Below are 24068 nucleotides of genomic sequence, written 5' to 3' on the forward strand. Positions count from 1 at the left end.
AAGCCTCTCCCTTTCCCCTCAGCATGGCTGGCTCAGGAATTCTGGGAGTTGAAGTCCACGAGTCATAAAAGAGCCAAGGTTGCCTACCCGTGACCTAGGGCATACATTCAGGATCTGGAGTAAAGCATAGTTTCTGATTTTTAGCTCGCAAGGGGAGAAACTGTTTTTAATACTTGCATAGCTAGTACCCTTTTACTTCGATTTGAGCATATGCATGGCTGGACTAGAATTCTTTTTTTAAAAGCATTCCAGAAAACAGCAGCAGCAGCAGCAGCAAACTACTTCTGGAGCATTGTCCAAAAAAAAGGATATGGTTGCAGTCAACTCAGTTAACTCAGAAGCATTTTTTTCCTTTTCAGAATCTAAGAATAGGAAGAAAATATAATAAATGGGACATTGGAATATAGTTTCAATTCAGTGTGGGGTTGCTTAGAAGCCCTAGCCAGGACTATAGGATACATCCTTAGCCTTGAGGTCTTGGCAGCAGAGGGTGTCCATGTTTCCTACCAAGGTCCCAGAGACCAGCTATGCTTAATTCCTTCTTGTAATCATGCTGCAGGTGCAGCATAGCATATTCTGGCACACAAGATATGCAGGCCATTATTCACTGGGAGCAATGATTGAGTTGTTGCATTTCTCTGTGTTTGCATCCATTAGAATAAAGATCTTGGGCCAGCTTAGTTCTGTCATGTTTCATAAACGGCGGGATCAAATCACCTTGTGGATGCCAGCTCTGTTTGGCACAACTCAAACCATTAGCTGATCCTTCCCACTCCTTCCATTGCCAGTAGTAAATAATTTCTCTCTCCATTAGTCAGTAACAAAACTGACACATTTTGCAGGGTGCTGCAGAGAGAGCATTACACATTTCCTAGTTGAGTTGCAGTAACTATAAACTGTTGCCTTTCCCCCCCTTTTTTTACATTTTGATTATTAACTCCATTTCCTTCTTAGCTGAGAGCTCTGCATGTTATGGTTTCCCCCCCCTTCAATTTAGAGATATTGTGTTTGCACAGCACTTCTCTCACAATCTGTCATGCTCTGTTTTGTTTAGCACACACTTTAGAGATTTTATTATAGCCTCTGCCTTGGAGCCTTTCTTTCCCAACTCAATTCCTGCTGCAGAATGTACGTTCTAGGATAAAAATGCATGTACTTGTCTCATTCCAGAGATTTACCAATGAAGACCACCTGGCTGTTCATAAACTCAAGCATGAGATGACATTGAAATTTGGTCCTTCCAGAACAGATTCAGTCATCATAGCAGGTATGTGCCATGTTCCAGATCAATTTAAAGGGAAACATTTAATAGAGCCCATTGTAAGATTGATAATAGGAGCTGAATGCACTAGGTATTATTTGTTCCACCTGTTTTGCAGACTTCAGTTAATCAAGGTAAAGAAAAAAGAAAGAAAGAAAGAAAGAAACGCTACTAAATAGATCTCTGCCTTTTTATGTATTACAGAAGTGTCGCATGTTGTGCCTTAAAAGTGAAAGATTTAGAAACAGTTCTTTAACACGTCATGTGTAATTTCAGGGTGACAAACAATAATTGACTGCTCAACTTCCTTTTCTACTCCCAGGTGTTGGTTTTCTTAAGTGTTAGGTGATCACTTAATACATGTGAAACCTCACCTAGCACTTTGCAGGGAAGGCATTTGTAAAGCCCGGACTAATCTTTCTTAGACATGCACAGATTTGAGGAAAATATTCCTGGTAGTCTAGCAGCAGACCATGTTAACACAAAGAAGGCCACAGAGCATTCTTTTTCTCTTCTACCAATTGCATTTTGGATCTTTTAAGAACAAGACTGACAGGTTACAGATCTTGTAAGAAATTGCCTTGTTATAAAGTCTCAAATGGAGAAGAAAAATACTTCCAAGACATCTCACTCCCATGTTGACTGGGAACATAGGGAGTTGCAATCTCAACATACCTGAAGAGTACTAGGTAGAGGAAAACAATTTCAGTTAAACAGTTATTTCCTTTACACAGGCTGTCCTTGCATATTTTGGTTTCTTTATCTGCATCCCTTAGAAAGGGACAATTGCAATTTCTTCTGTTACTGCAGCTTTGACAGGGAAAAGTGCTTTCATTCTTGCTTAAAATAGAAATATTGAAAGTCATTCTAATTAGTTTGGGTCCGTGAATATATTTGTAGCAAGTCAACACTAATAAGCCAATATTGTTTCCTTTGACAGGCAGACGTAAGATCTGAAGTAGAGAATTATTATTATTATTTTGCCATAATCTCCCTGATCCTTTTTTTGATTTTACTTTACTATAATCATTTTGAAGCATTATGTAAGAAGACCTACAGGTAGTCCTCAACTTATAACCATAATTAGGACCGGAACTTTCATCCCTAACAATGCAGTCATTAAGAGAATCATGCCCAATTTTATGGCCTTTCTGCCATAGTTGTTAAGCGAATCACATGGTCATTAAGCAAATCCAGCTTCCCCCATGAACTTTGCTTGTTGGAAACGTCCCGGAAAGATCGCAAATAACAATCACGTGATCCCAGGAGGCTGCAAATGTTATGAATACATGCCAAGTGCCAAAACTTTGATCATGTGACCTAGGGAACATTGCAGCCATCATGAATGCAAGGACCAGGTGTAAGTCACTTTTTTCAGTGCCTTCATAACTTCATATGGTAATTAAATGAATGGTTGTAAGTCGAGGACTAACTCTACAGTTTTGTGGGGATTGCTAACCATACTTAGCATGATCAACTTTTTAGTAAATTATAACAACAATAATAGCAATAACACTTAGATTTATATACCACTTCATAGAGCTTTGCAACCCTCTCTAAGCAGTTTACAGAGTCAGCCTGTTGCCCCCCCCCCCAACAATCTGGATCCTCATTTTACTGACTTCAGAGGGATGGAAAGGCTGAGTTAACCTTGAGACGGTCAGGATCGAACTGCCGAACTGCTGGCAGTCAGCAGAAGTAGCCTGCAGTACTGCATTCTAACCACTGTGCCACCACGGCATAGAAAGCATGCTTTGGGGTCTTATTTTTTCCTGACGTATGAAGGGATTGCTGGGCAAATAGTGCACATAGAAGAGAATAAGAGCATTGGCATTGGACAAAGAAGAGTGTCCCCTTAGCACTTGTGCCCAGTAAATACGTAATAGTCAATTACAAAAAGTCTATACATACATAGTTCTTTAAAATTGATGTCTAATAGGTTGTGTGTTGTGATACACACAGTGACTGTTTCACAGAATTGCCTGTCATTTATTCCTCTTGCAGCAGCTTTTGATTAAGCGGATGAATCACTCAAAGCTTCTGTCTTATCTTTGCAAAAATCCTAGGTATATCAGTTCATAAATGCCTCCCCCGAGCAATGACAGCAAATCACCTTTCTGCCACTCTCACTAAATTACGTAAAGTACAAATAAAAGATTCTCCTGAGGTCCTGGGTTTGCTCATATCAGCCATATTAAAATGTCCAACAAGAGGTGGGTGCAGTGGGCCAAAATCCAAGTCAGGCTAGATCCCATTCTTCTGTGGCTGGATGGACGCAGCTTGTCCAGTTTGATTTAAAAAGTGAAAAATAGACTGTAAAAATTCAAAATGCTGAGCCAAAAATTCAGAGGCCAAGCATTAATGGCTTCAGTGCTTTATACGCAGTTCTCTTTTCTTCTGTATAATGAATAGAAGCAAAAGAAGAAAACACATTTGAACATGCAGAATTCAGATCATAAAACACATCCCATTTGACATTAAACACGTACGTGTCGTTAATTGGTATGATGAATACTAAAAAAGGACAAGTCCCAGACAAACCACATGACTTATCACGCGACCCCTTTGTTTCATCTTCTGTCTCTTTTCTTATGTCAGTGACCTTCCCAAGATGGCCAACTTCCTGTCCGCTCTCTGTGGCTGTCCCCCTCCTTTTGCAGCAACTTACCCAGTGTACCCAACTTCCTGTACATTCTCCGTAGCCATCTCCCTCTTCCTATCGCAGCACGTAGAATACTAAACAAATACCGAGTACTGGACATTTTCACCTCAAAATGTGTCGAGTACCAGGTTTGGAAGCAGTCAACTACTGAGGTACCACCATAAATGTAAATGCTGTAAGTAAATCTAAAAGAGGCATGCAGAAGCAGAAATGAAAAAGCTGACGTTAGTGTTAACCAGTATGCTTTTTAAAATATTGCCCCTTCAGTGGCTTTTCTGCATCTAGCAAAAATCTAGGTTTTATAAATTGGGAAAAAGAACTGGCTCTCTTCTTTTCTAGGCCATCAATATGATGCAGCTGGAAAGGAAGAGCAAGTGGGAGGAGGAGATTCTGAGAGGGATAAGAGCAGAAGTTCCCCACAGAGATAGACCTGCATATTCTCCCCCCCCCTTTTCCTTAATAGGATAAGGGATTGAAGCGCTTCATAGAGGGGGTGTTCTTTGGATGTCTCACTGTTTGGATAGGATTCTAGCAAGATAGACATTCTTTATTCTTTCCTCATTCTTCTTGATATTTTTAGAAACATCTATACATGCACACTGAGGCATCTTCCTGAGATCCTCTGAAGCAGAACATCATATCCCAGCACCATCCAGAGCAGTACAATGTCTTGGGCTTTCATATGCTCGCTCCTACTGTAAGATCTCCCCCTTCTATTATGATATAGCCAATCTGTATTCCCTGTTTCTACGCTGTCCTGCTCTTATCTTTTAAAATGCCTTCATTCGTTCTCCCTTCTTCAGGTCTTGACCAGCCCCTCCTAATTCCTACTGCATTAGAGTCCTCCAAAACTGCAGTTTGTTTATACATATGTTTTCCTATCTCTGTTACAGATTCAATATCACATATCATTGCAAAATACACAGAATTATGTTTTATATTAATACATGGATGAAACACTTTCTGCCCAATGCGCTCTGCACAGGACAGGATGATGGTGATGGTGATGATGATGATGAGGAGGAGGAGGAGGAGGAGGAGGAGGAAGGAGAAGAGAAGAAGAAGAGGAAGAAGAAGAAGAAGAAGAAGAAGAAGAAGAAGAAGAAGAAGAAGAAGAAGAAGAAGAAGAAGAAGAAGAAGAAGAAGAAGAAGAAGAAGAAGAAGAAGAAGAAGAAGAAGAAGAAGAAGAAGAAGAAGAAGAAGAAGAAGAAGAAGAAGAAACACACACATACACACGGATATAACTATCTGAATAATGGAATCCACTCTTTCTAGCATGATAACTGCATTTTTAATTTATAGCTGTGCTGTAAATTTATATCCTGGCTGCACATTCTGTGGGATGAATCATGGACTTCAATCGCATATTTCTTATTGTCTTTTTCTCTTCTTTGCCAAACAGATCAAACACCAACACCAACACGTTTTCTGAAGAATTGTGAGGAAGTTGGTCTCTTCAACGAGTTGGCAAGCTCATTTGAACATGAATTCAAGAAAGCCTCAGAAGATGATGAGAAAAAGGCAAGAGGCAAAGTTCTTTGTTCTTACTAAATTAAAATGTTGAGCAACATGAGGGTCCTCGTCTGTATCAAGAAATACTGCCAGCTCAGGGAGAATTTAGGTTTTGATTGGCAAGACCACACTTAACCAGGGAGAGGGTGGGGTGCAGCGAACAAGGCAAAGTTGGTGAGTTTTGTCATGCATGTAAAATTGTGCTTAAAAAATATGTGAATTCTTTTGAATGTTTGGTATTTCTGCATATATATGACTTAAAACATCTGTTTTCCACACATGTCCTAAAAATAGAAAAAAGGAGAACTCAATTAAACAAATGAGTTGAAAACATTATACTTGTTTCTTTATTAAGGAAAATGATCCAAAGCTAGATATTTGTCCATGGCAGTGGCCCCCAACCTTTCCGGCTTTGTGGACCAGCAGGGGGGTGGGGGAGACGGAATGGTTCCACACAAGTGGCGTGTGCACAAATGGAGCTGCATGCGCACTTGCCCACTGCTTCCCCACAACCCACTTCCGGACAGGCCACACCACAGTACTGGACCGCAGCCTGGAGGCTGAGGACCCCTGGTCTGTGGGGTAGTTAGTTATGGGCATCCCTAGAGTGAAACCCATTGCACTTCTGCTCCATGACCTACGTTGCCAGTTTGTTTCCAGGTCCATTGCAAGGCTCTGGTTTTGTCCTTTAAAGCAGCAGTCCCCAGCCTTTGTAGCTTGGCGGCCTGGCAGGGGAAGAGTGGTGTGCAAGCAGTGGGCCAGCGCACACACGTGTACAGCTCAACTTGGGTGAGTCGTGAGCCAGTATGCATGCGCACGCAGCTCAACTTGTGCAAGTTGAGCTACACGCGTGTGTGCACATGTACCCCCTGTCACTCGCGCAGGTTGGGCTGCGTGCATATGCACCAACCCACTGCTCCCATGGCCCAGTTGCAAATAGGCCGTGGCCTGGTGGTGGGCCACAGCCCAGGGTTTGCGGACCCCTGCTTCAAAGCCCTACATGGCATAGGATCAGGGTATTTGAGGGACCACTTCTTCCCAGTCACTTCTACCCACCCCATCAGGGCAGGCAGGCAGGGCATGTTACAAGTCTTGTGTGCTAAGAAGTTCCATCTGATGGGACCAGGAGCGGAGCCTCTTCTGACATAGTACCAGTCCTTTGGAACACCATCTCTCCTGAGGTGAGAATAGCCCCGACCATCTTGGCCTTCCAGAGATATCTCAAGATGTGTTTTTTTCCAGCAGGCCTGGAGATCCCTTATGTTCAGGAGCTTGCAAGATGGCTCTTTCTTTGTCTGGGTTTTTAAACAATCTCCTATGTTACATACATGTTCCTTATTCGTAGGGTTATTTTAAGATGTGTTTTTATTGTTTTGCTGTTAGTATACCCTGCCCAGTCACATTTGTGAGATGGGCAGCTATATACATTTGACAAATCAAGAAATAAATTAAATAACCCAAGAAGGGCTTTGAGGAAAAGCTTAACAAAGGAAAAGATTGTATACAGTTAACAATGAAGAAGAGCTAAAATTAATTTCTTTCCACATATGGCTTCATACAATGGCATTGGTGTTCCCTTATTTGCTCAAAACTTTTCCAAAATACCAGAAACTCTAGACGCGAATCGCTGGGCAACACAATCCCGTCAGAGTTTTCCGTGAGGTCAGAATTTTCAGTCTCTTTCTCTGAGGGGAGAACTTGATCAATTATTTTGGCTAACAATAATATGTATAATTAGTATTATTAACTGTTTAACAATGTACGGTAGTCGTTGCTTACTGACCATTCATTCAACAACCCTCTAAAGTTGAATGAATGGTATTTACGATCAATATTCAAAGTTCTGGCTGTCACAGTGCCCCAGAGTCATGTGATCACAATTTGGGCACGACGATTTGCTTATACTTATGACAGTTGCAGCATCCCACAGTCACATGAACAACATTTGTGTCTCAGTAGCAAAGTCAATGGGGAAGCCAGCAGGGAAGGTCGTAAGTCACAGTCACATGAGATCTTTGCTTAACGATCCTCACGGTCATCATCTCCACTTAGTGACCAACATGTCGGGGTTATAATGGGGTTACAACCCTTATCAGCAACCAGGACTGCTGGGCCTGTCGTGGCTAAGTGATATAGTCATGTGATAATTATTCTTTACGACCACATCGCTTTCCCAATTGTTGTAACCTGAGAATTAGCTATATGTGAAAAGCTCACTTGAGTTTACTCTAATTACTAGATAGATCTACCATTTATTGTAGTTATGTAGTCATTTATTGAAATCACTAGCTAGATACATGTGTATTGTTTTTTGGATAACAGTATGCCACGGTCATTTTCTGGGATATTGTTCCAAGTTCCCAATCTACTCTAGAGCTCTAGAATTTTCTGGTGGCCTCCAGATTAACACTAAGGAGATCCTAATCTATAGCTTTCTGAAGATCGGCCAAGATCTGTTGGATATTGCCACCTCCTATAACACTCCATCTTAGGCCTTTGTTTGATTTAAAATGAAATCTAAAAGAGAGGGGGAAAATTGTATTGCCTCAATGCTGCTTCAAGCTTTGTATCCCAGCTATAGTTAAAGTCAGATTTCACAGAACACCCTGTTAGAACAGTAATGAAAGAAATGTTGAAAAATAGATTTCATGAACTCATATTTTAATACAGGGGTGTCAAACTGCCAGCCCATGGGCCAGATGCGTCATGCCAAAACCACGCCCACCCCATTGCCGGCAATGGAAAAAAAGTCGAGATACATCACAACACGTCACGTGACACTGCAAGTTTGACACCCCTGTTTTAATATGACAGTTTTCCCCAAAGCATTGGAAGGGGATGCTTGGCTAGAACACATATACCTATATTTTATTTTTGATATTTTTCTTTATGAAATCATCTGTATCTTATTCTGCTCTTAGGAAAAGTATCCAAACGCTGCTTGCATGAGTTTGCACTTTCCCTCCCTCTTTCTCTAATAAACCTTAAAGCAGGGAGCATTCAAATTGAATTATTTATTAAATAAAAATTTAAAATAGGATTAGGCCAGCCAGAGCAAGAAACTAAGCAACCCTTGATCTTTTTTTATGTCTCATATTATACTTTTTAATATAAATAAACAGCCACGGGTTTCTTAACGAAATCCTTATCTTGCCTACTAAATTGCTGCATTGCTGTTCCCACTGAGCAATTCCTTTATGCCTGTCTGGGTTCCTTGTCTTTTAAAAATTGTGTGGCAGCCTGGAATCTTAATTTTAGCTTTTAATTTGAAATTTTATAGCCAAACACTTTGTGTGTTTAGACCACCCATAGTCCTATTGCTGGACTTTTTAAAATAGCTACCACTGCGACTCTTAATTTGGTGGAGTTTGTCTCCCCTTCCTCCTAGTTAAATATATGACTCAGCCTTAATATTTCTAACCTCTGCAAGAGCCTGCAGCAGTTCCAAGCCTGGTTAGTTTCAGGCAGGCTGAAGGAATTACTCCTCCAAGAATAGAGCTGCCTGGATTGTTAATTCCAGCTGGTTTCCTATTTAGAAAACTTGGCAGATTTTGCCCGCCACATTCATGGGATGCTTTAAACACTTGGCTAAATCGAGTCCAGTTGCTAGTGGTAGTTTTACTTTGCGGATGTATGAAAATTGATGGGGGAGGAGGGTGTTGTTCCTTCTGGGTAGTTCCAGCTAAGAAATGTTGATGATCTTTGTAGTTGAAAAAGGTTGGGGTATTTCCAGACGGATGGGTGACTCATCTCCTGGGTCAGGACGAGTCATATGGAGAAGTTCCACATTCATTCACTCCTCAGCGCTGAGACCTCTTTTTTAAACCCTGCAGGCCCAATCCTTGTTTTTAGTCTTTATGCCATATGAAAAAGGGTTGATGGCTGAGGAATTCTGGGAGTTGAAGTCCACAAGTCTTAAAAGTTGCCAAGGTTGAGGACCCCGGTTGGAGAGGGTTGAACAGGAACATACTAGGCCTGTGTTAAAGCAAATAAGAGACTAAAGGAGAAACAACCAGGAGATGGTGAAGTCTGACATTCAGCATGTAATCTGACAGTTTATGTATGAGGTGACCAGGCTGAACCCAAGGGGAGGGGTCAAGGGTGTCATCATTTGGAGTCCCTTCGCGCCCACAAGAGATCCAGATCCAGCCCTCCTTGAATTCCATTGAATCTTCATCTACCGCCAGTTTGCCTTGACTGCTAGTAATTCAGATTCTTGTTTAGCGATAGCATGGAATAAACTTGTACTGATTTGAACCACCCTAGTTTCTGATTTCTTGTGCCTGGCAGTTTGTGTTACAGTATAGAAGAGGGTACTAAAGAAACATTTAACTGAAGATTATGCACAAGAAATAGCCAGCAGAAGACCAAGGAGGAGGCAATTCGCAGATTGCTAAGCAAAGAAGGAAAGAAAGATGATCTAATTAATTGTTACCCTGATTGCCCCTATTGGCTTTCTTTGGTAGCCGCTAAAAGCAATTTTTTGCCTTGAATACATCGAAGAGTAGCTTGTTCATGCTGACCGGCCTTTTCCCTCCCGGCAGCTCATTATACCTTCTTTTATCACCTTGGCAAACTCCACCAAAGGCCTCGAGGAGGTACTAGGCCGCTTTTGATTGCTTCAAGACTATTTAATGTGCTGTTCCTCTTTCTGCTCTGCTGTGCATGAACCGTACCTCTGATATTGCCATTTCTTCCTGCTGTACGCCAGTACTGGCCCAGTGATCTACGATCATAGCAGGCTGTTGTTCACAAAATTGGAAAAGGCCACGCTGAGCTGTTGAAATGGAAATAGGTGTGGTGGCATGCTGCCAGGCTCAGGCATATGGTTAGGTTTTATTACAATGGCCTGGTCATAGGTTTGTAATAACTTATATGGCTCTCTCGTTGGCTTTTGATAAATCAAGCAGTAATTCAAAAGTGACTTATATAGAGGATTCCAGCACTTCTGCGAATGAGTGTTTTTTTGTGACCTGCAGGCCTTCCAGCTTTATTTTTATATTAGCAAAGTTTTACAAGAAAAAAAAAGGGTCGCCTGTATAGTGTTGTGTACACGATCTCCAAAATACTGCCTTTCTGCTTTAATAGGGTTTTAGGGTCTGAGCAATTTAGACAGACAGCTAAGCTGACATTATTGTTGGAGAAGAATAGCAGATGTCCTTGGTGGGGGAAAAACGTTGTTTGCATAACCTGCACTGCATTGTTTCAGCTAAGGGCACATATTTAGTACATATAACATGTAGAAGAGCACATATTTAGTACATATAACATGTAGAACAGCCTAGCGCATATTCTGGATAGAGAGAAGTTTCCTGATGATGGGCTCCAGCACGATCCCGAAAGCTTGGAAGAATAAATCTTTGGTTCTGGTGACCGACTCAGATTGGTTCCTGCAGTCTTTAGTATATTAGCTTTTCTGGGCTAAACAGCCATCTTAGCACCAGAAAGCCAGGATACAAAGTGCCACAAGTATGGGTAGTCACGTTTCTAGACTTTTCTAGCTATGCTTGTGGATGGTGGGCGTGCAGAAACCTGCAAACACATTGCAGGAGCTTTGGGCACTATGCTAAAACCTGTATTTTGTGTTTCCACAGTGTTCTGGACCTCTAGATATGTCTCTTCCCTCTACCCCAGACATCAAAATCAAAGAGGAAGAGCCTGTTGAAGTTGATTCTTCTCCTCCAGACAGCCCCATAGGGAGTCCACAGTCACCACAGCCTAAGGAGAAGGTGAGCTTTCAGGAAGTACAGATCATCCTCCAGTTACAACCACAGCTGAGCCCAAAATTTATTTTGCTAAGTTAGAAATTTGTTAAGTGAATTTTGCCCCATTTTTACGACGTTTCTTGCCACATTTGTTAAGTGAACCACTTCAGTTGTTAAATTGGTTACACCGTTGTTAAGTGAATCTGGCTTCTCCCTTGACTTTGCTTGCCAGGTGACACAAAAGGGATCACATGACCTCGGGACAGTGCAACCGTCATAAATATGAACCAGTATAGCCAAGCATCAAAGTGTAAATCACCTGACCCTGGGGATGCTGCAACGGTCATAAGTGTGAAAAATGGTCATAAGTCGCTTTTTTCAATGCCATTGTAACTTTGAACGGTCACTAAATGAACTGTTGTAAGTCGAGGATTACCTGTATTATTTTAATCTGCTTTTAATGGCTTTTGCTCATTCTGGGAAAGATGTCCTTTGCATTAAAAAAAAGAGCAGAACTAGCTTTCTTATTACATCTGATAATAGTAACAGAGAGACAAGAGATTCAGAAGTATTAGTCAGTTTAATCCTACAAATATGGGTTTACTGCTGGACTTGCTACCCATTTTCTGATTCTTGGACATGCCGGGTGTAAGAACTGGCAGTTCCATGCCAGGGACAGATGCATGAAAACTGCTGAAATAATTTAAATTATCACCACCCCAGTGTCTTTCTCTATGCAGCCCTTTCTTGGCTTCATGTCTGCTGGCAACTCCATGTTCCTAGTGATGGATCTCAACCAAATCATAAAGCAGGAAAGAGCTCAGAAGAATGAAATGAATTTATGGAAACATGGCTTATCACTGCTCCTGAAGTTCTTTTTACTAGAGAAAAGCATTGGGATTGGATTTGAATTTTATTGAACATCATTTTGCATTGCAAATAGTTCTTAAATTTCGCTCGGAGTTCAAATTGCCTATTATCATCTACCAATATACCTGCAGATCACATTAATCCATGTTTTTCCATACCATTGCACTACTTTGTGAGGTACCTGATAGGGTTAACATGATTTTGGTGCAAACCTACTAAACGCTATAAATAAATAAATAAATCTGTTTGACTCATTTCTTAAACCAAGCAATCCTTGTAATAATTATCCTGAGTGCTGTAGATTCCTGTCTTGAGAAGATTTAGAACTTTTGTCTTTTGATAAAATTGGGATTTTTGAAACTACATTAATGCAATATTTATAGGCTTCAGCCCTATCAGATATTTGGAGTTAGCAGGGTATTATTTGTTTGGCATTAAGAAAAAGGGGTGTTTTTGTATTTTTTCATGCCGTTTCTATGTTTTCATCAATAATAATCAGTAATATGATATATACCTAATGTAATTAGCTAGAATAGAATAGAGCTGTTATCTGATGTTATCTATTCCACTTTTTTCTAGCTTACCAAGGAGTAGGTTGTGCTGTACTTTATCAAATGCCTTACTGAAATCTAAGCTAATCAATAAGATAGTAAAATAAAAATTAATAGCATTCCACAAGGATGGTGGGTGATGGGATCTGTCACTGACTGTCTGCATTTCTCTTAGGAGAATGCTTCAAAGCCTATTATCATTTCTACGCCTACACCAACTATTGTACGTCCTGGATCTCTGCCACTGCACTTGGGATATGACCCCCTACATCCAACTCTCCCTTCTCCAACCTCAGTCATCACCCAGGCTCCACCTTCCAACAGACAGCTCGGGTAAGTAGAAACTTCAGGGGAAGAGAAAGCATCCTAAGCAGATTAGCACTGAGCAGTTGATCAGGTAGAATTTTCTTCTGCAAGTGTCCTGATATCAAATCTTACAGAGTACAGTGGTGGAATATATAATTGCCCAAGAACAGCCATGAGGGAAGAAAATATACCCTAGGGCAGTGGTGGCGAACCTATGGCACAGGTGCCAGAGGTGGCACTCAGAGCCCTCTCTGTGGGCACGCGCGCCGTCACCCCAGTCCTAGGCCTTCAGCTGGATTTTATAAAACTTTTCGCTTTAGGCCTCCGCCGCCGTGTGCAAAAAAAAAAAAAAGTTCAATCAGTCAATATCAACTTTTCGCGGGGAAAAAAAAGATCTTGCAAAGTTGGAATTGATGGATTGAACTTTTTAGTCCCACCCAGTCTGCCGTTACCACCGCAGCCACACCCACCCAATTGGCCACACCTAGCCAATGGGCCCACCTAGCCAATGGGCCACACCCACCCGGCACTCGACGATGCATAAGTGGGTTTTGGGTTGCAGTTTGGGCACTCGGTCTCTAAAAGGTTCGCCATCACTGCCCTAGGATTTTGACAACTGGTTTCATCATAGTTAAATGTTTTAATTATGACTGCCGCCCCAGTTCGATTTTGAGATGGGTTGGGAGACGAAGCTGGCTTTAGTTATCGTAGTCTTTGCTTAGCGACTGCCACATTTAGCAACTGTTCACATTCATGACGGTGATAAAAAAAAAGTAACTTGGCGACCAGCCTTCATATTTACAACCTTTACAGCTCCTTATGTAAAGGAAAAGAAAACTGAAATGAGATCATAAAATCATGACGTTTCACTTAGCAACGACTTCGCTTAATGGCCAGGCTGCTCAATGAGAAGTAGTGTATTAGTTGAGAAGCAACTGTGGCTTTGCAATCCATGTTTACTCTGTCAATTTAGTTAGCAATTAAAAAGTTTAGATTAAGAAATTAGTTTGCTGTCCGTTGGTTAGGGCACCAGTGGAGAATTTGGAGAAGGGATGGGTTCCATGAATCAAAAGAGAATCATGTGTAACCAGGATTTGTTGGAGAGAGAGAATTCACTTCCCTGCAAATTGGACTGAAGTTTGTTTGACGCAGTTTCTTTTGCTTGAAATCTTTTCCAGGTCGCCTACCAGTTCTCTACCACTTGTCATGCACCTTGTGAATGGACAGACTATGCCTGTCCTTCCTGGCCCACCCGTTCAGATGCCTTCTGTCATATCGGTAATGAAAGCTTCCAGCATGGCTGATTTTGATAAAGGAAGGGACAGTTTTTCCCCTTTGCAGAGCATATGGGGCACTTTAATTTGCAAAATTGACATCTCCCTCTACTTCCTCTGCATGAGACAAGCCTTTGTTGGAGTAGAGGACATAGGGGTGATGAGAGCCACTGCCTGTGAGGGTAGCAGTGCCTGCCAACCAAGTCATTGGTCAGGAAGGCTCAGGCTGAATCCTTGTACGAACAGATGGCTGGCCCTGTTGGTTCTGGGGCTGGGAATGGCAGGCTTTCTGATTAGCTAGCTTTGTGCTTGAAACCATTCAAGCTTGCAGAGAACATGTCAGCTTTTCCAAGCCAGGAAAAACTCCCTCCCTGGCCTCTTCGGGGCATGAAATGGTTATTTAGCTTTTATTTCTGCATATGGATTTGACAAACATGAGTACCTTCTGGTGCATCTTGTATTATTTCTGATGTCACATGCAAATCAAGTGTCTGCTTCTTTGTGCAGTAAATTTTCATTGACTTTAAGTGTTTAGAAAGTTTCTGCCACAATGGAAATAGGTCAACTCCAATAAATTGGAAAGGCTAATTTGTTAGGACAAGTAGAAGACATCTCTGTACGTTCCTGGTGGGGACGTTTGCAAATGACTGCCTTCTCTCCAGGATGTATCAGTAATACTTTGTGAATTCTACTTAGCTACGTGGTATCTTCTTCCCCAATTGTTCTGAAAGTGAACAATATCATAAAATGGGGGGAAATGTCAAAGAACCTTACAGAGGATAACAAATCAGTCAGAAGTTTTACTCCTTATGATAAAAATGTAGTTCTGAGCATGCCCTCCCTCTAAAAATTTCAGGCTTCTGTACTTTGTTTCTGACTTATTTTTATCCCTTCAACAACTTGAAAAATGGGTTACCTGAAAGATGACAATAGTCTTGAATGTTGCTCCATGAAGCGCTCCCCCTTCTAGTTCAAAACTAAGGGTTTAATCATTTTAGCATGATTGATCTCCAGATGTCTTTCTTTTAAAACAATATTTAGGCCTAGTTCAATATTTTAGGCCTGGGCAACCTTGGCTCTTTCATGACTCGTGGACTTCAACTCCCAGGATTCCTGAGCCAGCCATGCTGAGGGGAAAGGGAGAGGTTTCCAAGCTGAACCATGCTGGCTCAGGAATTCTGGGAGTTGAACTCCACGAGTCATAAAAGAGCCAAGGTTGCCTATCCCTGGCCTAGTTATCTGGAGCCAGAATCTTCCTTATGATCCGCAGATTGCCAGCAATCCCCAATTTCAAGATAAGAATCATTTGAGAGCTAGCATTATGCTACAGTTTTTAGGTGACAGTTGAGAATTTGCACATATACACCTAAAATCAAATGAGAATATTTGGGACAATCATAAAAAAAAGAGAGAGGATTTGGCTGTTGTAGCAATATGGTATGGCTCAGAGAAAGTGAACTAGCCAGCAATTCTCCTCCTGCCTCCTGTTTCTTCCTCTTCTGTTCAGCCTGGTTAAGCGACTGAAAATTTGTGGGTTTCATGCAAACACCAATGGTGAGATTTTTATGAGGCTTTTTTTTTTCGTTTTCATTGTGTTACAAGTAAAAAAAAACAAACCTGAGGTGCTTCTTCCTCCTCCTCCAATATATAGCTGGCAAGGCCAATGCCTATGGTGCCAAACATTCCTGGTATTCCTGGTCCCCCGGTTATCAGCAGCGGCTCAATTTCACCATCAGGCTTTCCAGGACACTCTGAAGCTAAAATGGTGAGCTCCTGTTTCTACTGCATTGTTCACAAGATTGCTCCTTTTAAAGAATCAAACGAGAGAGATGCATGCACCAAGATGCATTGCAGATTTCAAAAACATTTTTCTATCGTTCTAGTCTTGAAAGCATGGCTGGCTGGGGTATTCTTCTGGGAGGTGAAGTCATTATAACTTTAAAAGTGCCCAAGATTGAGAAACACTGCTTTAAAGAAACCTCATCTTGTAAAAACTGCTTTAGGTTGTTGTATCATTTTTCAGAAATAAGTCTTAGTCTCCTTTACCATCACCACTTGTACAATTTACAGACTTGAAAAACTAGATCCAAAATTGCTAAAGTTCACAGTGTGGGTTTTTTTGTTTTTGTTTTTAAATAGTGTTCCCTTGCCAAATACAATAAATCTGCTTTTGAAATTCCCTCTCAGGTTCAAAAGCAACTTGGTGTATGGCAGCCTTCCCCAACCTGGAGCTTTCCAGACATGTTGGAATTGCGAACCCCAAAATTCCCATCCACAGAGGCTGATATATGGCAGTAGAAGGGGATGTACTCTGCCAAAACCACTGTAAAATCCTTTTCAGGGTACAAAACTGATCAGAGTTCCTTGAATTCTGGCTTGGGGTTACAAAGAACTATAGCCGTAAAAGTGTAGACATGTCTAAATACAGTATATTAAGAGTAGATATTAACTTACATCTGAGCAAATATCACATTCCTGTACTTTTTCAGGCTAGACCACCTTTACAGCAACAGAATATTTTATTCTAACTTACAGGCATATCCTTTTGGTAGTTTTATAATCTCTCGTTTTTTAAGTGTCTTCCATTTGACCAAGTTATTTTGAGACTCACACACACATTCCTTGGAAGGAAAATGAAGTAAAATGTAATAAAAAACCCAATGTTGTACTAGCAAAATTCCAGCTGTCTGGACATTTTATGGTGACTTATTTCTTAATTGTATTGGAAAGGAATAATTCCTGTTTAAACATTCCATATTAATGAGAGCTTCTCTTGCAAAAAAAGAGAGAGAGAGAGATTTTTCATATTTTCTTAGCAAAAAGAATTCCCAGTCAGGTGTGAAGTTTTTACATCCATTAATTCTAGGGACATAAATGTGAACCTCTTAGCTAACAGCATGTCAGATTTACTGGCCCTTGTCTTCAAAAGTCTGCCTCTTTTTAGCAAACCCCAAATATGTGTTAAAAACATCAACAAAGTTGGGCTTCTCAGTATTTGTTTTGTCTTCATCCCATGCAGAGGCTAAAAGCCAGCCTGACACAAGGAGTTACTTCCTCACTGAACGGCAGCAGCATGATGGTGGGATCAGCGAGCACAATGGTGACTTCCCATCCTGAACAGGGTCAGATACTTATCCAGCACCCTGATGCACCTTCTCCAGCCCAGCCCCAGGTTGGTTAAGAGCCAAATTGGATTAAGTAAGGATTCAGGAAACGGAAGTGGGACTGCAATACATCTCATCCTTTCTCAGCTGGCAGGTCATCGGCTAAAGGAAAGAGCCCAAATTTAGGAAAGCTGCCTGGAGATTTGTAAAGCCACTTGCTAGACCAGGGGTGTCAAACTGCCGGCCCATGGCCGGCAATGGCAAAACTCTCCGGATACGTTGCGTGACGTCACATGACGTTGCGAGTTTGACATGCCTGTGCTAGACCATATGATATTTAATTAAAATCCAACAGCTACTATTGGAGCCAGAATTTTATATAAAAAGAGTAATGTGCTGGTCCTTGCGGTGAATAAAAGGGGAATGGGGAATTTCTAAGTAGGTGCTTGAGCTAACTATGTATTAAAGAGCGCACGATGGGTGGCATGGTATCATTTGTTATGATATGCACACTTTTTATTCATTTTTTTAAAAAATCAAATATGAATTTAAGATTTTGAACCATTACAAAGCAAGAATGATCTGATGATTATGTGAGGAGTATATATCAGGCTAATGAAGTCTCTTATGCAATAATATGGTCATTCCTGGAGAAGGGAAGGGAAATCGTCATCAGCTTCCAGCAGTCTTTTAGTTATCCAGAAATAAATGATACTTTGTTTTGCATTTCTCTCTTCCCTTATGTTCCTGTACATCCTTTGTCTTTTTGTATTCTTTCTCTATTTCCTTAGAGAGCAACTCTCCTTTTTGCAGTTTCTGAAAAACTGCTTAAGAACAAACATCAAATTTTGCAAATGGGAATAAGCTTGAAAATTCAGTATGTTGTTTTTCCTTGTTGCCAAATTTCAGCTTTCTAGTTGCAGGATGTGCTAGGTTTAGGCACTCAGTTTCTAATTCCCTGAGCAGGTGGGTAGACTTGGGTGAGCCTCCCTTGCTTCTGTCAGCATTGCTCCCTGATGTTTACAACTGAGATACAACAGCAATGAGGACAGAGTCAGAAACACAGAAGCAATGTATACAAATCTTCTCTCCCTCTGTCTCTCTTCCTGATTTAATTACTTGAGTTTAAATGCACCCCATTTGGTCCTGCCAGCTTACCAAATGCCAGCCTTCCATCACAATTACCACCTGCTCTGTCAGTTAGAGCTTCCAGAAGTTTACTGTCCATATGTTGCCTGACTGACAGCGAGTATAGAGAAGTGGAAACTGTCTGTCTAATTATAGAGCCCATTTGGGGAGGCTGAGCTAAGGTGGGAACCTGCAAATCTGTTTTTGCTTTTGGCAGTTATTTGGCTACTTAAAAATAAAAAGGATTTCAGTGACTAATACAGTGTTGGCTCTACCACACAAGCATCTCATTGCAAAAATTATATAGATGCTTGAATAGGCACAAGGGAAAAGAGGAGGTTTTTTTTTTTAATTAAATTGATAAAAGGGTGCAAAATCAAATAACGATTGATTATTCCAAGTTGCTTGCAGATAAATGCACAGCAAATAGACATACATTTGTCTTGTACATCCATTTTACAAGTAGACTATTGGGAACCAGACAAATCAGAGGAAAGTATTATTTATTGTTTGTTCATTAAAAGATTGTAAATATCAGAACGGTTTACAGAAAGATATCGTGCAAAATATAATAAAAGCAATCAAGAATAAAAAGGAAACATTAAACAATAAAGTAGCATTTGAGAGCAGTGCTCATAGGCAGTGCTAATAGTCCCAAAAATTGCTTGGACAAGTTCTGTGGTCCATATACCGAGTTTCCCCAAAAATAAGACATCTCCCGAAAGTAAGCCCTAGCTTGATTTTTACATGTGCACCTAATATAAACCCTACCCCCCAAAATAAGCCCTAGTTTTGGGGTGAGGTGCACACGTAAAAATCAAGCTGGGATGGGGTGTGTGGAGCTGCCCCACACTCCCTGTACCTGCTTACCTTAGGACCGCCTTAGCCAAGATCCCACACCCCGACAACTGTCGCACCGCTGCCCAACTTCTTCTGTGGCTTCTTGCAGCCGGATGCCATGTGGCGCACCGCATCAGTGCCACCTCTCGTGGCAGGAGGCTGTGTGGCCCGCGACACTGACGCCATGCACTGCATGGCCTGCCATGAGCAAAGCACCACGTGGCGTCCAGCCGCAAAGCGCCACGTGGCGTCCAGCCGCAAGCAGCCGCAAAAGAAGTCAGGCAGCAATGCGACAAGTGTCGGGGCATGGGGAGGCCTGACAGCAGTGGTCCTAAGGTAAGCGGGTAAGACATCCCCCGAAAATAGGAATGGTGCCTCTTTTGGAGGCAAAAAGAATATAAAGAATGGGTCTTATTTTCGGGGAAACACAGTAAATATGTATGACTGGTAAGTTCTTAATACAAGGTGGTCCTCTTCAAATAATGGCTGAACTGCAACTTTCAGCAGTTCTAGCCAGCTTGAGTAGTGGCAAAAGATGCTGGGAGGTGTAGTTTAATAACACCGTAAAGCCACAGGTTCCTCTTTTTTTTTTTTTTGAACAACCTGCCCATCTTCTGTGTGAATAGCCTGTCCATCTATCTGTCCTTTGTCCTCAGGTTTCCCCAGCTCAACCCACCCCAAGTACAGGTGGCCGACGGAGACGCACAGCAGATGAAGATCCAGATGAACGTAGGCAGCGCTTCTTGGAGCGGAACCGCGCTGCTGCCTCCCGCTGCCGCCAGAAACGTAAGATCTGGGTATCATCCTTGGAAAAGAAGGCGGAAGAACTCACCACACAGAACATCCAACTAAGTGTAAGCAGGCTGCCAATATGCCTACAGTGTGATCAATGTACCCCTAATATCGTATCTATCCTTGCTTTATTTTCAAGACCATCATCTTCCAGGGTACTTACGTGAGATCTATTGTTCATAAATTTGTTCCTAGCCAATATAATCTGAAATTATGGAATCTCCATGTAGTATGGAGGTGATTTTTGTACTCTGAGGCCTTCATTGCTTATCCTTGAAAATCCTGGCATGCAGTAGGTATTTTTGGTCTTGGCTGTGTACCATCTGGAGGAGCTTACTTTGCCAGGGAGAAAAAAAACGATTTGAGGTCTCTGTGAAAGAATGCATTCTCCTCACATACACTTTCTTGGATTATAGTTCCCTTAGTTAAATTATATCTCCTTGTGGGAATGGACATTTTGTGGAACAGATATTAGGGCCTCAGTTGTTTTTATCTCTTGTTACTCACTTGTCAGTGTAGACTTTTTTCAGAAAATCTTATCACTCAATTCCGATCTAACTGCGGCAGATTTTTTTTACTCACCCTTTGACAAAGATAATTGATACCCCTTTTCTTCTTTTTCTTTGTTCCCATCACCTATAAATTTGATACATTGTTGTTAATATATTGTTATCATTTCAAAATATCCTGATATGTGAAATTTTCTGTTCTTCTTACAAGTAAGAAAAACATTTTGTGTGGTCTAGAACAGGGCTTTTCTACCTTTTCACCCATTGTACCACTTTTAGGATATGGCAATATCCGAGTACCACCTGTCGCCTAGCAAGGTGTCAAAAACTTGATGACCCCCCCAAAAGGAAAAAAGTGATAAAGTACAGGTAGTCCTCGACTTACAACAGTTCGCTTAGTGACTGTTCGAAGTTACAATGGCACTGAAAAAAGTGCCCCCCAAGGCACAGCCGAGCAAGACACCTGCCTGCCTGCCCGGCAGCACTCTCATTCCCCTCCCCCGCTACCACTTTTCTAGGATGGCCGCGTACCACCTGCCAGGTGCCAATGTACCACAGGTGGTACCCGTACCACTGGTTGAAAAGCCCTGTTCTAGAAGATGCACAAAGGGAAGCTTTTCATACTCTCCATCTGTCTCTAACAGTGGAAGCTTAGCTTTCTCTCCTGTCTACTATAGAATCTTGGTCTGATTTGATATATTGCTGGTGCTAGATTATGAGCCAAGCTATTTGCGCTGCTATGAATTTTTTGGTTTACTTTTTACTACCATGTTGCTTAGCTTTCCTGAAGCTTAATAGGAATTTCCCACCTTCTAAAGAAAAGGAATTGAGCCTTCTGGTTCTTGGACCTAAGCCAACAGGGCTAGTTCTGTCTTTGACGGAGAAACTGAAGTTCAGTGTAATCTCTCTTTCAGTGGTAATAATGAGAATGTTAATACACTTGAGCTATTTCCATATGTGCCCTTGATATGGTGCTCCCACCTTTTTGAGAGACTTACACAAGGAATGCAACTAAGCAAGCCGACCATGACGTAGTTACAAGTAAAAGCAACTGCAACTCCAGTGTTAAAACAGGCTGCTACCTCCATTCCCTATAAGCAGCCTCTGTCTGCTAGAAGCCAAAAATAGCTCCAGCATTCCATAGTTTTCCAGGAAGGTGAACCTGGAAGATGCACTGGGTTTGTTTGCCTTTGTGAATTTTCAGCACCTTTTTTGTAAACCCTTTCAGGTATTTTGCCCCCAATCCTATAGCTTTCACTTTATATTTCATTGATGGAAAAGATTTGAAACTACTGCCTCAGTGTGTGTGTTTGTGTACATGTGCGCATGTGCATTACATTTAGCCCAACTTATCTCAAAAGATTTTCAGAATTAAAACATGTTTTATTTCAGGGTTTCTTAGATTAGAATCTCCTTTATTCACTACCAGGTTTCCAAATTGGCCTTGTGAAAGATATTCCAATAGCAAAAGACATCATTTAGGCATAGGATTGAGCCATAGGATCATGGCAGTTTTAATGCTAAAAAGGGGCATGACAAATGAAGCATTCCCTAACTTGTGGACTTCAATACCCAGAATTCCTGAACCAGCCATGCTGACTCAGGAATTCTGGGAGTTGAAGTCCACAAGACATAAAAGAGCCAAGGTTGCCTACCCCCTGCCCTAAGTTAAGTAATGAGTAAATAGTGCTGGCTGAAACCCATGATCCGTAAATTCCTTCCTGTTTGTGTTGTGTCTCTGTTTCAAATGAACACTTAACAAGATTCAAGATTGGATGTTGAACCAATGCAATGAGACTAAACGTTTCCTTTTTCATAGAATGAAGTTACATTATTAAGGAATGAAGTTGCGCAACTCAAACAACTATTGTTGGCTCACAAGGACTGCCCTGTCACTGCATTACAGAAGAAAACACAAGGTTATCTTGGTAAGCAGAATCTTATAAATAAATATTCAGGCAGGGCAAATGGGGTCAAATACAAGGGTCCTTGGTGCTCTCTGAATTTGGTTGTTTTCTTGCAGCACTGATGATGTCACCTAATTTGGGTAATGAAATGTCTGCAAAAAAAACCAACCAAGCTCAGAGAACACCAAAGACGCCAATTTCAACCCTGAGTTATAAATAGTCTCCTTTATTGGGGTCAAACACAGATTGTAGAATTTCAGCACTTTATGAAGAGGCATTTTGGGATCAATCAAGATTTATAAAAGCATTCTATAATTGAAGAGTTATGAATATTACAAGGACCCCCAACTGTGACCTAAGCTATTCCAAAACTGTTGGGGGTAGAATTCTCAATACTCCAGTTATTATGGCCAGTTCTTCCTTTGGATGATGGATGTCCATATTATCTGAAGGACACCCAGCTGAAAGAGATTCTACTACATTTGCAACTATAGAACAAGACCTATTTTTCCCCAAAGGCTGATTTTTTTTTTTACAGTGCTGTAAAACTGCATTTTTTTTCTCTTTTCCTCTTCAATTTTGGAAGTTCACATTATAAGCCTTAGCTGTAGGGAAAGAAATTCAATTGGCATCTAGATAGTGCCAGTCTAATTCTTCTCAGTTATGCAAATGCACTCCTATGCAGTTTTATTATGGAGTTATGTGGCTGATTTTTTTTTTAATCGAAGAAACCAGAATCGGCTGACTCTACACAATAATAAGCTATGGTTTACCAAATACAGTGGCTGGATTCACATAACATGCTATGTAAAATGAAAATCTATGATAATGTGTTCCGTGTATCCAACCCAAGTTTATACAGATACTTTTGATTAGCGTCAGAACGAGTTATATTTTTCATGGTTGTTAAGTCTGTATTAAAGCTGAATTTTTGTACAGAGAATATTGTGGCCCAAAAAAAAAGCAACTCATTTGAGAAAATATAACTGGGGAGAACTGGCAGAATCGTTGCTGAAGCATGTTCTGATGATGTTTGTAAAGCCAAGCCCAATCACTAATACCATTTTATTTTTCCCTTTTCTTGAAAAATCAGAAAGCCCCAAAGAAAGTTCTGAGCCCACCGGTTCTCCAGCTCCTGTCATCCAGCACAGTTCGGTGACTGCATCTCCCAATGGGCTGAACGTTCGCTCTGCAGCTGAAGCCGTTGCCACTTCAGTCCTCACTCAGATGGCCAACCAAAGGACAGAACTGAATGTGCCCATGCAGTCACATGTCATTATGGCGCCACAGTCCCAGTCTGCTGGCAGATGATGTCGCCAGTTGCATGGCATAGAACTAACCAATGAACTGCAGCCAGAGAGACTGATCATAACTAAGCCCCTTGTTCAAAATGGGGTGGATACAGTTTTTGTTTTGTTCATTTGTTTTATTCTTTTGATTTCTTAAAAATGAGTGAAGGGCAGCTATGGAGCTTCTAAATATATCCCACATAGATCCTGGCCTCAAACATCTGTCAGAGGGGCCATCGTCTTCCCAAAGGGTGGCTTTGGAATAAGTCATTTCGCCACACTTTAGAGACCATTTGTCATCCTATCTAGAATCGACCATTTGGATAGCCTTATACAGTGTGATCTTAAATGGTTAAAG

The 24068-nt window shown here is 41.2% G+C and overlaps 1 protein-coding gene across 1 annotated transcript in view; it reads left to right on the forward strand.

Moving 5' to 3' along the window:
- The window catches only part of ATF7 (activating transcription factor 7), a 68869-nt gene extending 45113 nt beyond the window's left edge, over window positions 1–23756 (forward strand). The window contains exons 2-11 of the mRNA XM_029287377.1: window positions 1171–1267; window positions 5326–5444; window positions 11030–11164; window positions 12737–12894; window positions 14046–14145; window positions 15793–15906; window positions 17161–17313; window positions 19870–20067; window positions 22334–22442; window positions 23515–23756. Of these exons, the coding sequence (XP_029143210.1) occupies window positions 1171–1267; window positions 5326–5444; window positions 11030–11164; window positions 12737–12894; window positions 14046–14145; window positions 15793–15906; window positions 17161–17313; window positions 19870–20067; window positions 22334–22442; window positions 23515–23732 (1401 nt within the window). The 3' untranslated portion in view covers window positions 23733–23756. The remainder of the gene's footprint in view (window positions 1–1170; window positions 1268–5325; window positions 5445–11029; window positions 11165–12736; window positions 12895–14045; window positions 14146–15792; window positions 15907–17160; window positions 17314–19869; window positions 20068–22333; window positions 22443–23514) is intronic.
- Window positions 23757–24068: the final 312 nt, after the last annotated feature.

This window comes from Protobothrops mucrosquamatus, unplaced genomic scaffold (genome assembly GCF_001527695.2).
Source record: "Protobothrops mucrosquamatus isolate PMUCROS unplaced genomic scaffold, P.Mucros_1.0 scaffold_24, whole genome shotgun sequence".
NCBI lineage: Eukaryota > Metazoa > Chordata > Lepidosauria > Squamata > Viperidae > Protobothrops > Protobothrops mucrosquamatus.